This window comes from Anguilla rostrata, chromosome 4 (genome assembly GCF_018555375.3).
Source record: "Anguilla rostrata isolate EN2019 chromosome 4, ASM1855537v3, whole genome shotgun sequence".
Lineage (NCBI taxonomy): Eukaryota > Metazoa > Chordata > Actinopteri > Anguilliformes > Anguillidae > Anguilla > Anguilla rostrata.
In genome coordinates this window covers 18500640-18516967 of record NC_057936.1, presented here as the reverse complement: position 1 = coordinate 18516967, position 16328 = coordinate 18500640, and the positions used below count along the sequence as shown (strand labels likewise).

The window sequence follows — 16328 nt, the reverse complement described above, 5'->3', positions numbered from 1 at the left end:
GCAGCTGCCATTTGGTGTACTAGAAAAAAAGCTGTTTGAGAAACTTGAGAAAGTATCTGTTGTTTTGCTTGTAATTCCTTCTGTTTTACATTGAATTTCTTCTTTATTTGTTATTCATCAGTCATTCTGATTCACCTAAGCAACAGACTCTAATGTCTGGTATGTGCTGTCTGATTGTGACCTTCATTTGCTAGCTCTGAATGGGTGCATTTGCCTCTCTTTTTAGATCTTATGGCCATATCTGCGTGACGATCGTTGCTCCCTGACGAGCCTATCTGTGCCAGACACTAATAACTAAGCAGAAATGAAAATGGTGTCTCCACTCCAATTGGATGAAGGCTTTCAAATGAGTTTCTTTAGCTGTGCATTTCATTTCATTAATGGAACAAAAAAAAGAAACTGATCTTATTGTTCTATTCACAGCATATTTTCTAACATGGTGCACAATCGGCATTTGAGTTTTAAAGGGGCTTCAGTTTTCAGCTTGAAACATCATTTCTATGGTAATTTTTCCTGTTTAATCTCATTGGCCTATTGAAAAAGCAATGCAATTTCCTGTTCTTTTTTCTAATATCTCTTCGTCCCTCAGTCTTCTATATATGTTCTACAATAGCTGTTACTGCAAGGTAAATGAAAGCTGACAAACTCATCTTCTCAACTTTCTGGTGGAATGCTATGTCATTATTTATCTTCACTGAACAACCGAGATGGGTGCGAATAGAAGTCGCCGTTGCACAAAAAATATGAAGGATCCATTTCTATAGCCTATGCATTCCCTTGGGTGCGGTACAGTCAAATGCATCAGCAACACAAATTTCAACGCATATGTGTTGCTGCATGCGATTTCCTTTCTTACAATGAGGCAGACATTATCTTTTCTCCTCCAACCCTTCCTCAAAATAAGTTCATACCTTCATATGTGATCTGTGGAAGACATTTCACTCAGACGCAGGCTATCAGTATCTTGATTAATGATGATACTGTTTTCTCAATCGCAACCATGGTTGCAGGCATGGAGTGGGCTCCGGTGTTCAAGTCAATATTCCATGATCCAAGGAGGCCTGGCTGCATTAGTCTGGCTCCAATCTTCAATCTGCTGCACACTCGGACCTCTTTGCCCCAGGCCAAACTGAAAATTTGCTATTGCAGCTGTCTTAAGAAGAGATATGAGCCTTTTATCAGGTAGCCATCATAAATTAAAAAGAGGAAGTGCTACACAGACAGGTTCCGTGCTTTCACAATGCAACGGGGAAATGGTGAAGATTTGAGCATGTGTTTTTCTTACACATAAATAAGTCTTTACTAATTGCCTGTTATTTTAATGGGTGTTGAAATTTGAAGTGTTGTAATTCGTCTTGCTCTCTTTCCAGTTTCTGTATGGCAAGAAACCGAAATTAAGCCGCCATTTTAATACCATTTCATTTCCGTTATCAAGTTCCATGATGTGAGTCAGACACACGGCAAAGGGACTTTAGACGCAAGTGAATTAAACCATGTTTGGCTTTTTGAAGGGATGCACCCAGTGGCTCCGTGCTGGAAATGTTTACTGCGTTTTTCAGCATTCCAACTGGGGGAATGCAAGACGGAGCAAACATGGAATAAAATCAATCTTCCATTTCAGCTGTTAGTACGTACATATTTTAATGGATTTCTATAATTCATCATACACCAGGAACCCAGTAAATAAAATAGACCTGCCTTTTATCCTTGAAGTAGGCCATTAGGCTTCTCCTGAGCCTCTCCCCTACCGTACAGTACCACATACGGCGCACTGCCCCAGGCGGCAGCTGCGGTAAGATGGCGGGTAATTGGCGTGGAGAATGTGCGTCAGCCTGCCGGATCGGGCGGTGATGTTTACCCTCCCTGGTCCTCAAAAAACACGCAATGTTACGGGTGCGCTCTCAAGCTCTCGCCCTGCACATTGATGCGGGATTTGATTTTTCCCAAGGTGTTCCAGGGCAGCTGCTGTGAATCTTGGTGTAAGCGAGCTAGCTAAGCATTGTTGTCCATTTTCCCCCAGGAAATTTTATTTTCGGAATCTGTGTGCGTCTTCATTTGATCGATTTTTTTTCTGTGTCCCTTACTCGCTCTGTATGTGACAGTGTAAGCGTTTTGAGATCATCAGTGCGAAACCGTCCAGAGACTCCTTTCTATGTGACACTGACAGAAGACATAGGCAGGCCTGTGTTTCACAGACAGAAATTAAGCAATTTTTCAGATAAGCTTGGGTGAAAGTATTCTGTGATGTTTCCCAGGCTGTTTTGCAGCTGCGATTTTGTTTTAGTTTTCTTTTTCTTTTTTGCACTTATTTTGGTCTCGGTTTTTTCTTGTGAGATGTTATCAGATCAGTTAAAGCATTTCCGCCATACAAAAGAATGCAATGAGATCCTTTGGCCGCTGAAGAAATTATTCACAGCTACACGTTTTTGTGATGTGTATGAGATAGTGTGTGGGTCTTTTGGTAGGAAACAAACATTGGAGGACATGTGGAATGTTTCTGGCAACAAAAAAAAACATTGCTGGTGTCTATTGGGTGCTGATAAGACCCCAAAGCAAGGCCTTGCAGCTTTCATGTGGTTGAAAAAAAAAATCACTTGCTGTTTTATTGTTGCCATTTTCTGTATTACTATGATTATTGTTATTACTACACTTTGGAAATATTTTTTTGAAATAAGTCATGCCAATAAAGCATTTGAATTAGAATAAAGTCCTGAAATGATGTTTTTTCAGCCATATTTATAAGTTTGAGGTTGCCTTTACAGCAGGCACTGGTGAATGGTTACCCAGCCCAGTCCCTGACGTTCATTGAAATGTGTAAGCCTAGATAGTTTAGGTACAATAAATTAAGTGAAGAGAAGGAGCAAAACAGTTTGTCTTCTAGTTTGCAGCTGTCATTTTCAGTTAAGGAGTTGTCCTTTATTGATATTTGTTTGGTAGCAAAATTGACAATAACAGGTTTGTGCTTTTTGATTAATGATTGCACATTATACAAGAAGCTGTGTTTTTCTTTCAGGTTGTTGTGCTACGTGTTAATGTCCATTAACTCTAATTCTGTTTGCTCCAGCATTCTAATGATCGGAGTGTGAAATTTTCAGCATCTGTTGCAGATACATTACATGGCCAAAAGTGTGTGGACACCTGACATCCAACATCTCATCCAAAATTATGGCTGTTAATATGGAGTTGGTCCACCCTCTGGTGCTAACAACCTCCGCTCTTCTGAGAAGGCTTTATACTAGTTGTTGGAGCATTGCTGCAGGGAGCATTGCTGCAGGGATGAAGAGGTGTCCATATACTTTTGGTCATATAGTGTACCTGCAGTACAGTACCTAAATTTCTAATGCAGCAGAATGAGCATTGCATGGCACAGATTTATCTGAGACATGAAAATCACTGAAAAAGCAAGCATTTGTATATGTCCAGTTAGAGGTATTAAAGCACCCTGTCATATCAGGTGGAAACTGACTAAAAGTATTGCTGGCAAATATGCATTGTGAAATGTATATTTGCTGTTGAATACTCCTACTGACAAACTGGCAAATTCTGATGATAATTCAACTAATGTATTTTGCTTAACTTTAGGATGAAGGTAAAGATGCCTTTGATAGAGTGGAGAGTTTTTATGGTAAATTGTGTTATATTTCAGCAAGGCATTACAATTCGCATGGGTGGATAATGTAACTAATTTATCCCATCAACAGGCTCCACAATGCTTTATCCTTTCAGTCGAATTTCTAAAATAACGTTGTGAATTTATGTTTTAGTGCGCAAAAATTCTACCAAGCTCTCTACTGTGTTGCCTTATTGGACACGCTGCCAATTTAAAATTATTAACTGTTCAGTTACCTCAAAATGCGGAGGTTTACCGATACCCATAGCTCCAACCATTTATTTCATTTCCATCATGTAATTGCAAATTTTTGGCGTGTACGCCCAGGCTGTAGAAGATGTATGCCAGTATGCCCAAACGGACGATGACACCTCCATATCCAACCGCATTGAAGCGTTAAGTGCTGCAGGTGTAGAAGTAGAATTAACAGCAAGGGTTGAGCGGCCTCACTGACGTCCCCTAGAACTTAACTGAGGGTGTAGAGATAATTTTGAGGGAAGGCAATTGACCCTGATCCCCCCCCTCTGGTGTGTTGAAAGGATGAACTGAGTTGCAAATGAAGGGGGTAGTGCATTTCCCCAGCTGAGGCAATGTTTTTCACCCACATTTGGAGGGGTTGCTGCGCACCAGGATTGAGGGGTGGGGGGGAGGGGATGGGGAAGCGTCTTTGCTGGAGGACCCATTGTACAGGAGAGCACTCTGGGAGAGTAATTGAGTTTTGATTGTCGGTTGTCAAAAGCTATCATTATTGGCTGCTTCCGTCAGATATGAAAAGGCTTTGATAAGGATGAAAGCCCTGTCATTACCCAGATGGCTATGTTGATATTGCAGAAATCCTTTCTGCGGTTTCAAAAACAATAAATGAATATGCCGACGCTCTGCGATCCGCTGCCGCTGCTCAGCTGTGTCAGAAGCCCGGTGAATGGTGCCGTAATAGAGATGAGTGACGGGGAGATCAGGCCGGCTGCCCGGGCTCCGGCGCGAACATGAAAAACACCCTCCACTGGAACACAGCTTTCATTGTTGCTGATATCTTGTTTGCGGAGATCGGCGCCGGTGGCCATGGTAACAGCCGCCCGTGTGATCTACCCCCGGAAACCGGAAACCGACTTGTTTTTGAATGTGCTGCCATCCGAAAAGGGCTTAGGTGTACACCTCTACTGCGAGAACATACCGGCGCTATAGTGGCCCTAGGGGACCAAAGGCCCCTCCGTCTTTGACACCCATTTATTTTTCTGTTTTTAATGCCGGAAAGTCTTGTGTAGCGCTGAAGGAAATTGTTGAGCTGATGTAATTGCAAACCATGGAATTAAGGAATTGCATGAAGGTATAAGCGGTTTCCTTCTGGAAAATAAATTTGGCGTTTCTTGAGACCACCATCAAAATTCCAACTTGCTTAACTTCAATAAGCCTGTTGAGCTAACTCAATAGTATATTTAGCTAGCTGGCTACCCAAGTAGAGGATCCGGTCAGTTGGCTTACTGACCTGGTCAGCCCGACCAATGGGATTGCATTACTTTACAGTCATGTAGGAGAGGTGGTTTTCTGGAATGTTGGAGAAGCAAAGATGAACTCTCCATTGAAACAGCCCCTTGACATATATCCAGTGTATTTTATTATATCTTGATATAACATTACAGTATGTTTAAAAAAAACATTCTTCCTCTATGTTTGGCCCCAAATGATTCTGGTGCCCATGCCCTTTTGCGATGTGGCTTTTAGCATTATGCCGCGTAGCTCCCATCTTCAGTCCTGGTCATCAAGTGAAGTCTCATTGTGAGGCCCTGATTTCTCCATCTTGGGAGCCCAACTATTGCTCACCTGGGAAAGGGCAGTGACTAGAGAGACTGTGGATGCCCCCCCCCCCCTCCTCTGGGATAAGTGCTTTTTCTTTCCAGCTGAGGAAACACCGCTCCTAAAGGACAGCAGCGAGAGACCCATCTCCGGTAGAAGGAGCAAGGTCATGGATGTGCTCTTTTTTTCCCCTGCATGTATCTACATCAGTTGTTGAAAGCCACAATGGCTAAAACACTCATTATTCAAGTTTCCTGCGACGGTGTGCATTTTGGGTAATTCTGTTGTCTAATTGTACGATAAAGGTTAGATGTGCTACCCATTAGAATTAACAGAAGGCAATAATGTCCCAATAATTGAGAAACATTATTTAAATGTCAAGCAATAATGATAAAAAACCAGTTAATAGTTCTATCTAAATGTCAAATTAAAATTATTTAATTACATTGGCAGGAGTGGAAGAAGGTGATAATTCAGCTTCTGCCAAGAATACCAATTTTGTTCCCGTTAGCATGTTACCTACCTGAGCTCTCGAGCTAGAGTGAAACTCAGACTCTAATTTCCCCACACAAAGGGGAACACTCCTACCTGCTGATCTGGCTCCCTCATTACCATACCCATTTCTTGCTTATTCCTTTCAGCTTATTGCTCATATTTCAAAGAACATGTCTCGGAGGCCCTCGTCACATTGTCTGGTCCCCACTGCCTCTCCTGAGATCTTTAAAAATTCATGCTTGAGAATTTGTCGCCTCCATGCTTGAGAATTTGTCGCCTCCCCCCCGCCTTTAAGAAGCATCATCATTCGCGCGATGTGTTATCCAGCTAGGCGGAAGCCGGCACAAAGGCGGTAGGCAAACAAACGGCCTAACCGGTCTCTGACGTGAAAAGCGAAATGACACGCGACATGCCCGCTCATCGCCAGAGCCTTTCTTCGGAGGTCAGCGTGAAGAAAGCCCATTTCCCCGCCATTATGATGCGCTTCTTTATTGAGCTTTTACCAGCCTGGTTGTGTGCGGAGAATGCAATCTTACAATATGTGCGACATTAATGACCCATCTCTTGAGCCTTGAGTAATAGCTTAAAAAAACCATTCAATGTCACCCAGTGTGTCCACCTTCCCATTTAGATGTGCGAGAAATTTAAATGGCAGGTTTCTCCTCACTCTGCTCCAGGATTTATTGCGGGTATCGGCTGCTCAATGCAAAAGCCCTTAACTGAAGCTTAATGGGGAATGAAATTCATTTTTCTTTTTGTCAACGTCAACCTTGACCCCTGACCCTCAATTTCCACGAGGGGCGTGAGAATCGAAAGAGGTTGCTACTCGGGGAAATTGTGATTGGATTGTTCGAGAGCACTAGCACCCCCCTGCCCCCCCCCCCCCAAACCCAAACATGCACACGCCCAGTCACACTCACAGTGCAGATGCACGTATGTATATGCATGCACAAATACACAACAGAACAGCCCCCTGCCGCACACACGCGCACACACACGCTCACAATCACACCCTTAATCCCTCTCCAGTGATGCACCGTCCATAACCTTTCAGAAGTTGAAGTGCCACATTTCCTATACTTGAATTCTACAGTTATAGCATGTCTCACATGACGTGCCATCATCGGCTAACCCGTTTTGCCCCAGTATTAGCATTCAGCTCTCATTCACATATCTTAAACAGATGATGACAGGCCACGCTCCTCGCATAAATCTACGACCTCATTATAATTCCATTCTCCCGCGATGCCCGCTGATATACTGCCGGTCCACGGCGTAAAACTGGAACGGTCCCGGTCTCCCGACAGCCTGTGAGCACTTTAATTTTCCCTAAGAGGGCGGCGTTACGATCCAGCCGTGTGAAGTCATTTGCCCTCCTGCATCGCGCCAGGGCCCGACACTCGAGGCGCCCCGGACGCCCGCCGCTGATTAGAGCGCGCCTTTCCCCCCCCAGACGCTGCAGAAATGCGCCTTTCCCCCCCAGACGCTCCAGAAATGCGCCTTTCCCCCCCAAACGCTCCAGAAATGCGCCTTTCCACCCCAAAAGCTCCAGAAATGCGCCTTTCCCCCCCAAACCTCCAGAAATGCGCCTTTCCCCCAACGCTCCAGAAATGCGCCTTTCCCCCCAAACGCTCAGAAATGCGCCTTTCCACCCCAAAGCTCCAGAAATGCGCCTTCCCCCAAACGCTCCAGAAATACGCCTTTCCCCCAACGCTCCAGAATGCGCCTTTCCCCAAACGCTCAGAAATGCGCCTTTCCTCCCCAACGCTCCAGAAATGCGCCTTTCCCCCCAAACGCTCCAGAAATGCGCCTTTCCCCCAAAGCTGCAGAAATGCGCCTTTCCCCCCAACCTCCAGAAATGCGCCTTTCCCCCAAACACTGCAGAAATGCGCCTTTCCCCCCAAAAGCTCCAGAAATGCGCCTTTCCCCCCAAACGCTCCAGAAATGCGCCTTTCCCCCCAAACGCTCCAGAAATCGCCTTTCCCCCCAAACGCTCCAGAAATGCGCCTTTCCCCCAACGCTCCAGAAATGCGCCTTTCCCCCCAACGCTCCAGAAATGCGCCTTTCTCCCCCAAACGCTCAGAAATGCACCTTTCCCCCCAAAAGCTCCAGAAATGCGCCTTTCCCCCCAAACGCTCCAGAAATGCGCCTTTCCCCCAAACGCTCCAGAAATGCGCCTTTCCCCCCAAACGCTCCAGAAATGCGCCTTTCCCCCCAAACGCTCCAGAAATGCGCCTTTCCCCCCAAACGCTCCAGAAGTGCGCCTTTCCCCCAGAACGCTCCAGAAATGCGCCTTTCCCCCAGACGCTCCAGAAATGCGCCTTTCCCCCCAAAGCTCCAGAAATGCGCCTTTCTCCCCCAAACCTCCAGAAATGCGCCTTTCCCCCAAACGCTCCAGAAATTTGCCTTTCCCCCAAACGCTCCAGAAATGCCCTTTCCCCCCCAAACGCTCCAGAAATGCCATTTCCCCCCAAATGCTCCAGAAATACGCCTTTCCCCCAAACGCTCCAGAAATTGCCTTTCCCCCAAACGCTCCAGAAATGCGCCTTTCCCCCAAACGCTCCAGAAATGCACCTTTCCCCCAAACGCTCCAGAAATGCCCTTTCTCCCCCAAACGCTCCAGAAATGCACCTTTCTCCCCCAAACGCTCCAGAAATACGCCTTTCTCCCCCAAACGCTGCAGAAATACGCCTTTCTCCCCCAAACGCTCCAGAAATGCGCCTTTCCCCCCCACACGCTCCAGAAATGCGACTCTCCCGGCGCATTTTTGCCCGGCTGGTGTAAATTCCAACCGTAGTGCACATGTCACTTCAGGACCGGTGGGTCTAATTTGATTTCTGTGCTTGGCCACCCCTGCAATTCCGCCTGCTTTTAGTGTAACCGTTGTTTACTGAGTGCGGCCAAAAGATAGTTCCACAAATAGAGGGTTTTAAACATATTTTTTTGTCTGGATGGCACTATTGAAAGAGGGGGAGGTAAATGGAGATGATGCTTGACAGAGGGAGTGCCCCCCCCCCCCAAACCATTTCTTTTGCTGGTTTGTGTGAAAAGCTTCTGTAGAAGAGACGTTTGTCTTGTGAAGGTTACAGCTGTTATATACGTCGTTTTGGCACTGTACTCCAGCACATTGGATTTGAAATACAGTGAATATTAGGTTTTGAGTATAAGATTTTTTTTCCATCCAGTTACAATTTTTCTGTGTACAATAACTTCAGACAGTATGAGGATTTGGCAAATTACTTTTGGTCCCCCAAAATGTATAAAAAAGGGCTGCAATTCCTACATGGTTTATCTGATATGAATGTAGATTCTTGCCAGTTAGAGCTGACAGTCTGCACTTCAACCTCATATTCATTGTTTCATTTCAAGTTTAATATGTTGTATAATAAGTACAGAACAACAAAAAATGTGTCACTGTGCAAATACTTCTGGACTGCACTGTGTGCGTGTGTGCATGCGTGTGTGTGTCTGCATGCGTGTGTGTGTCTGTGTTTTACAATTTACCTCAGAGTTGAACCATTTCATCTGTGTGCATCAAGCCGATTTACAGGACATCATTTCCCTGCAAATTTTTTTGAAAATTCTGCAGTGAACCCTTTTGAATCTGGAAGTTCTGATTAAAAAAAATAGAGTTACTGTATGTTCAATGGCGAGATACTGCCAGTGTATATGTTATTTATTTCAACATTGTCACCATCCCCTCCCCATCCCCCTAGACGGGAGTGTTCTTCCTTATCTCTGCCTTTGCAGTTTGGCCTTGGCTATTTGTTTATAGACCAGCTCTGAACTGGCACTTAATATTGGTGCGGTTTATCAGCGCCTCGTCCTCCTATCAGAGGTGGGGGACATCCATTTTGTTTTTCCAGCGATGGATTATCTGCGTCAATCAACAGTGATTTGTCCGGTAGTTTCTTTTTTTTTTAGGCGAGGCTGATCAATAGATTGTTAGCAGGCTTCCCATGAATTACCGCGAGAGGAGAAAGGTGGAAAAATCGATGCGTTGAAATGAAGCCCAGGTATCAATCTGGACAGCGGTATCGCCGGCCCGCGAAGTCTGAAGGGCGAATTGCTCCTGAGGGGGGCATGCGCGGCGCTTTCGAGGTGAGATGGTATCGCCGGGGACGGATCGTAAACGGCGGGGCGGCTGACTTTACTGCCGCTGACACCGGAGCGCGTGTTTTCCGTCCCGCTCAGACCGCCCTGGAACACATCCAGCCGCGCGGCTTATTCCCACAGTAACACTCCGCCCTCGGTCCGGGGCTCGGGCCGTAATATTTCATCTTTACTGGGCTGGCTGTCAGCAAGTTGCGTGATTAATGGTAAGCTCATCGTTTGGAACACGTTTTTAGCTGGTAATTATGTAGTTAAAAAATACACGGTTAGATAACTGCTGTAGAATAAAATTAATTACTAGGCAGTGTAATAAGTGTCTTTTTCAGTATTATGTGCAAAAAATGCTTAACTGCAATACTATCATTGTGGGGGGGGGGGGGGTGTAGGGGGTAGCTGGAGAAAAGCAGGTTAATTTGTTTGAATAATGTTGACTCCATTTATTCAAGGTGACATTACTAGTCCCATTAAGCTAGTCAACTAACAGAATGATTAAGCAACCTTTTATTGAAGTGATCAGCAAATTATTTTAATGCAATCGAGTTTGGAGTTTCAACAGAAAAGCAGGGCATTTTTATATTTCAAGCTGGTACTGACAAGTTATTGAAAGGAAATTAGCTGAAAGTTAAACCACTTTGCTTCATTCAGATACCCTCTCATTGCATTGTCCTAAAGCTTATATTCTATCGTGTGCAAAAGGCCATCAGGAGTTCCTTGCGCATAGCATCCAAATGAGTCATTGGTTTGATTTAGACATTGATCTTCGTTCTGAAATACAGCCAATTATTGTCACTCTCAATATTTAATGGAGTTCAGCTGCGCTCGCTCGCCTCCTCGGCTGGGGGGAAGGTCAAAGGTCAATCTAAAGGACGCAGTAAATAATTGTTTTCCCGTCCCTCAAAGCTTTGGTAATTTCTGAAGGTGGGGGGGGGAAGAACAAATTGCCTTTCATTGGGAAATAAATATATATACGGCCGTATTTGCAGTTGTTTGGTGAGGGACTAATGAAGTTGCAGGCATCTGGGGTGTGTGATTTATGGCAGTTTGTGCTCAGGACCGTGGGTTTTTCCTGTCCTTTTGAGTAACGCTCACGCTGTAATTACTCGCGCTCTCCTGTGGAATAGACGGTAGTTTTTGACCTCATGTCCAAGGTTACGGCAGCACGTGTATTTCTGGCACGGGAGAAGCCAGACGCCGGCTGCAGCCTTCCGTTGCATTACAAAGAGCGTCGATGACATACGGTACGCGATATTTACATACCCGATTACACTCGTCTAAGAGTTTGCGTAAATAACACCTTTTTTTTTTTGACGTCAAAGTTTAGACTGCGCAATGCCGCGAGCGTCGCCACGGTCTCGGCTAGCGTCGTCGTAGTCGCGCGCGGAGAGCGGGAAGGAGGGTGGGGTGTCCCCGCCCGCACAAAAGAGCCTCGCTTCCCCCTCCCCAGCACCGCTCCCCTGCCAAACGCAAACGCCGTGCGGCCGTTTAATCTGCAGACGGCTCGCACGGCGTCCTCCGGGCCTTCGCACCTTTTTAATCATCTTTATTAAAGCCCCGAGATCAAACGCCCGCGTTACCTTTTGATTCCTCAAGTCTGAGATTTTATTTTATTTTATTTATTCATTTTTCTCACAGTTACCGCACTTGTTTTCCGAGCTGCTGTGTTCAGTCATCTATTCAGCGACGATATTTCTCAGGCACCTGGGAACGAGGGAAGAGGCTGTTATCTCCGAGTGTGATTCATCCCCGCATGTTTTGATCTTCATTTATCATGCATTCCTGTGAGTTTAATCATATTACTTGAGCGATCTGTAGCTTGAAAGGAACATCATGAGGGGACTTTTAAAAAGAGAACTACTTTAGGCCTCTATGAAGAATGTTTTCAGTGTTGTCTTATTGAAGGATATTGTCTGGTAAAGAAAAAACTGGCATAGCAGAAGTCAAAGGATATAAGCTTTATTTCACCAGTATTTTTGTGGTTTAATGCCAGTACTGGCCCATAAATATTTATAGATACTGTATATACGTGTCTATATTCAGGTTTTAGCTGCCTGTATCTATATTTCTATATCTAAGTTTCATCTGCCCACACTCATAAAAGGCATTTTCTGAGCCACTACAAAGCACACAGTTCTGACTAAACTTAAAGGTTATGGGTAGGTGATAGATACCTCCTCCAGCATTGTTGAAATCTCACTGTACAGCCTCATGGAGTTGGACAAGCAGCTCAGAGACCAAGCTGCACTGATACATTTGCCTGTTGGACGAAGGAACAGTGCGTACTGCATTAACGGTACTTACCCTGCATCGGAAGCACACCGAAGTGTTCAGTTCTGGAGCCTAGCGGTGCAGGCGCTCTTACTTCTGGTGCGTCCCGCTGACAGGCACACCTGCACACGCCCCGGCTTCCAGGGAACGAGTAGAGAGGGGGCGGTGCTGAAAATTAAGAAGGATTAAGAATTTTACCGTGAAAAAAAAAAAAAAAAAAGACTCTCTTTGTCACGTTGCTTTTCAAAGCCCCACATGCTGTCATCGGGCCTGCTCCAGGCCAGCTTTCATGCTGTGAGACCGGGGCGGAGCGAGGGGGGTGGGGGTCCACAAAAGGGGTACAACGGCTTTTGCCGGTCAGCCTCGGGCCGGCTTCGCGCGGACAGCCGCGGGGGGAAAGGGGGGCGGGGATAAGCGCCGGCGCTGCCGGGGAGATCTCCGCGCCGCGACATCACAGCGCGGAGGCCAGGGAGCGCCGGGGCGTGGCACCGCCCTCCCCACCACCCGCGGCTCTCGGCCCCGCCAGCGCCGACTGATTTCACAGGGTTCTCTGGAAGCGCTTCAAAGGGGACGGGAACAGAAGGAGGCCATTGTTCGCGCTTTCGCGGCGCGCACCTGTTGGGCGAATGTTTCCACCGTTGCAGAAGATTTCGGCGCTGTGACGGAGGCGACGGCGACCTGACGGCGTGCTTTGGTCTGCTTTTCGCGCGCCGAGGCGCTCTAATGTTCCGTGTGGCGCTACATCACCGAAAGAAACTGGGTCTGAAGTGACATCATATAGAGAGATTGTCAGCCCAAATTTTTTTTAATGGTTGAAGGATGTGTAGTACCATTATCTATTCCTGTGCAATCAAAACACCCCTCTATACAGTGTAATTATTAAAAAGGCGCACCTGATGATACAATGTTATTTTGAAATTATACCACCTTTAAAAAGCATTATTTTGCTGAGTTCATCACTCTTTTCAATAAACATGAAGTTATACATTTAAAAAATGTTGATGTTTTTATCATGCAATATTCTTTAAACATTCTTGATCGTTGTTTAAGAACTGATTAGGTTTACAGTACCTTACACACCTTTTTTTGCCTGGCTTAGCTGAACATAGATCTTATTTCCTGGACTTTGTATGATATTACTCATTTCGATTTGACTAAACAAGATTTGACTCAAGATTTTCTATGATTTTTCTACATATTTTTCCCACCCCTGTGAATTAAGCAAGAGTTTGGAGGTTCTTTCCCATGAAGCGTCAGATATTGAAAAAGGCCATTTGGTCAGCATCACAGCTGTTTGGGATTTGTAATTTTTGTCTTGTGTAATGCAGGGGTGAATGTTTCTATTGTCTTGCTAACAGCAATTAAGTGCAGAGGAACTGAGCTTTCATATGTGCACATTTATACAAGATTGACTTCTGTGTTTTGAAAACAGTCATTTTATGGCGTTTGATTGCAGTGTAGATCCCTGTGTGATCTAAAGGCCAGTCCAGGATTAGGTTTAAAACATAATTGTAAAAACCATGATAATATGCATATAGATATTTTATTTGAATTCAGTTATTTTATTTTATTTTTTATTTGCTGTACAATTTATTTATGATTTCATGGACCGTCAACAATTCAATCTTTTTGAAGAAAGATCTGAGCTCAAACTTCAGAAGAGATTCCTGATATATGGATGGTCATACTTTTTTGTGAATAATGCCAACTATTTATGCATTTTCTGAGACTTTCCAGAGCCTGATTTCATTCCAGTACTATCCCCAGAGTTGTATTTCAACTCATATCTGACCAAAAACATGCCGTCACCTTGTTTTAATCTGCTGTTCCTCATGTCGTGAATGTAAATAAAGATAGCAACAGATAGGCAGTTGTGAATGGGTCTAGGAAAACATGGCCAGAATACGGTGGGTACTCACACGTCAGAGATATGGTATCATTGCAGGAATCCAGTTGAGGATCAGTTGGGGCATGTACGTGAACATTCTCTTTGATACAAAGATGACGTGAGGGTTTCTCTTTGTGCTGACAGTGGGTAAGGGAAACGGTCATATGAACTGTTTTCGTTTCCACGTCACTAAACGTTGGCGACAACTTCATCGCGGGTTACGCGTCTAAACGGTTTCAGACAAAACACAGATATTTTGGGACCGTTTGTTCCTCAACAGGGTTTCGCTTGTTCTGTGATCTCTGTTGAGCGGAGCTTGTAAAACAAAACGGGGAAGAACACGGCGCGTCTCCGTTAGAATGCTAACCGGATTCGCTGGGGGTGCCAGATTGCCTGTCGGTGTCTCCTAGGGTCTGGCGAATGGTTTGTGAGAGAGACGCCACGGCTGCCGCGAGTGGAAAAATTGAACCCGGGATGGAAATCGATCCCATTACCGCGCGTTCTGGCTGCCCCACCCCCCACAGGGGGCGTTGACACGAGAGTTAAGCCGTGACGGGGAGGGGATGCCTGGGGCGATAGTCCGGTCGGCCCGGGCCCTCCTGGATCAGCACCAGGTCCAGCAGAGCCTGCGAGACGCTGAGATTGATGATGTGTGCGCAGGGCCATGGCAGGAGTTTGTGGGAGAGTGGTGGGAGAGAACATGGAGCCATGCTCCAACAGTGGGAGGGGGCAGAGGTCGGAAGCACTGTCGTTCTGCTAAGCGGAATGTGGAAAACATGAATAAATTGAAGTACAATGAAGTGGAGTGTGGAAAATAAAATTAAATTACTGAATGAAAATGGGAGAACCTGATAGTTCTGAAGAAAATAAATGGAAAATGTTTGCAGTTGAAAACTGCCATGTCTACACTGTGTATCCTGATACAGCATTGCTATTATATTTGTTTTGAACATTAACGGCACTTGTGCCTCATGGGTAATGCTCTCTCTTCAATGGGAAAATACCCATTGACACTAACTAGACACAAGCATTTTACTCTTGAACAAAAAGGGGGCAGAAACATGTCCTGGTCAGAATACCTTTTGAAAAAGTGGCCATGCACGTAGATCTGCATGGTATGTAGGCTCTTCATGTACATTACATTACATTACATTTATTTGGCAGACGCTTTTATCCAAAGCGACGTACAAAAAGGAATGTATGTATATGTGGTAATGTAGAATAATGTTCTCCATGCCTTTTGGGATTAATGGTCATGTCTCCTCTTTCAGACCCCATGCACGGGCCCAGGAAGCTGGAGGTGGTGGACATCCAGTCCAAGCAGATCACGGTCCGCTGGGAGCCCTTCGGCTACAACGTGACCCGATGCCACAGCTACAACCTGACGGTCCAGTACCGCTACCGGGCCGGCTCCAAGGAGGAGACCCGCGAGGAGCTGTCCTACGACACCCTGAGCGCCGCCCCCCAGCACACCATCCGCAGCCTGTCGCCTTACACCAACGTCAGCGTCAAGCTCGTCCTCCGCAACCCCGAGGGCGTCAAGGAGAGCCAGGAGCTGGACGTGCTGACCGACGAGGACGGTGGGTGTTCACAGAGCGCGCCTTCTTCATCCTTGACCAGAATGCCCGGATAGACCCGCTGACTCCGATGAAGTCATTGCTCTTGACCTCACACGCGCATTTCTGATACTAGTCTGGAGTAACATTACAATGATTAATGGGGAAATTTTGAAGTTGAGCAAGATTGGGTACCTCAGTTCTCATTGAACTGTCACCGAAGAGGACTTAAGATAATGCAAGACTAGACTAGGTTTGCCTTCATATATTGTGTGCTATCATATGCATGCATTTTCTGTCTCTCTTGAAAAAGTAGGCCTGTATTTAAACATAATGCTAATGTTTGGCATTGTTAATGTTAAGTGTACTGTGGATTGTTGTCTAAATTTGATCCTGCTTCTGCTAACTAATCATTGCAAAATGTCTGGATGGATTTCTCACAGAAAGTTGTAGCTTGAATATTCTTTTTCCAAATAAAGAAGGAGAACAGGCAATGATGCAGGATTTATAATTTTCCTTTTTCTCAGTCAGTGCTTGAAAGCAGATATGTCCTTGGCACTGATGTTCGTTTCCTCTTTAAAAAGAGCTAAAAAAAATGGAGGCAAAC

The 16328-nt window shown here is 45.4% G+C and overlaps 1 protein-coding gene across 15 annotated transcripts in view; it reads left to right on the top strand.

The window, feature by feature from the left end:
* The window catches only part of ptprma (protein tyrosine phosphatase receptor type Ma), a 204457-nt gene that overhangs the window by 97531 nt on the left and 90598 nt on the right, over positions 1–16328 (top strand). For all 15 annotated transcript variants that reach the window (XM_064331104.1, XM_064331096.1, XM_064331107.1 and 12 more), the window contains exon 8: positions 15437–15745. In XM_064331104.1, coding sequence (XP_064187174.1) covers positions 15437–15745 — 309 coding nt within the window. The remainder of the gene's footprint in view (positions 1–15436; positions 15746–16328) is intronic.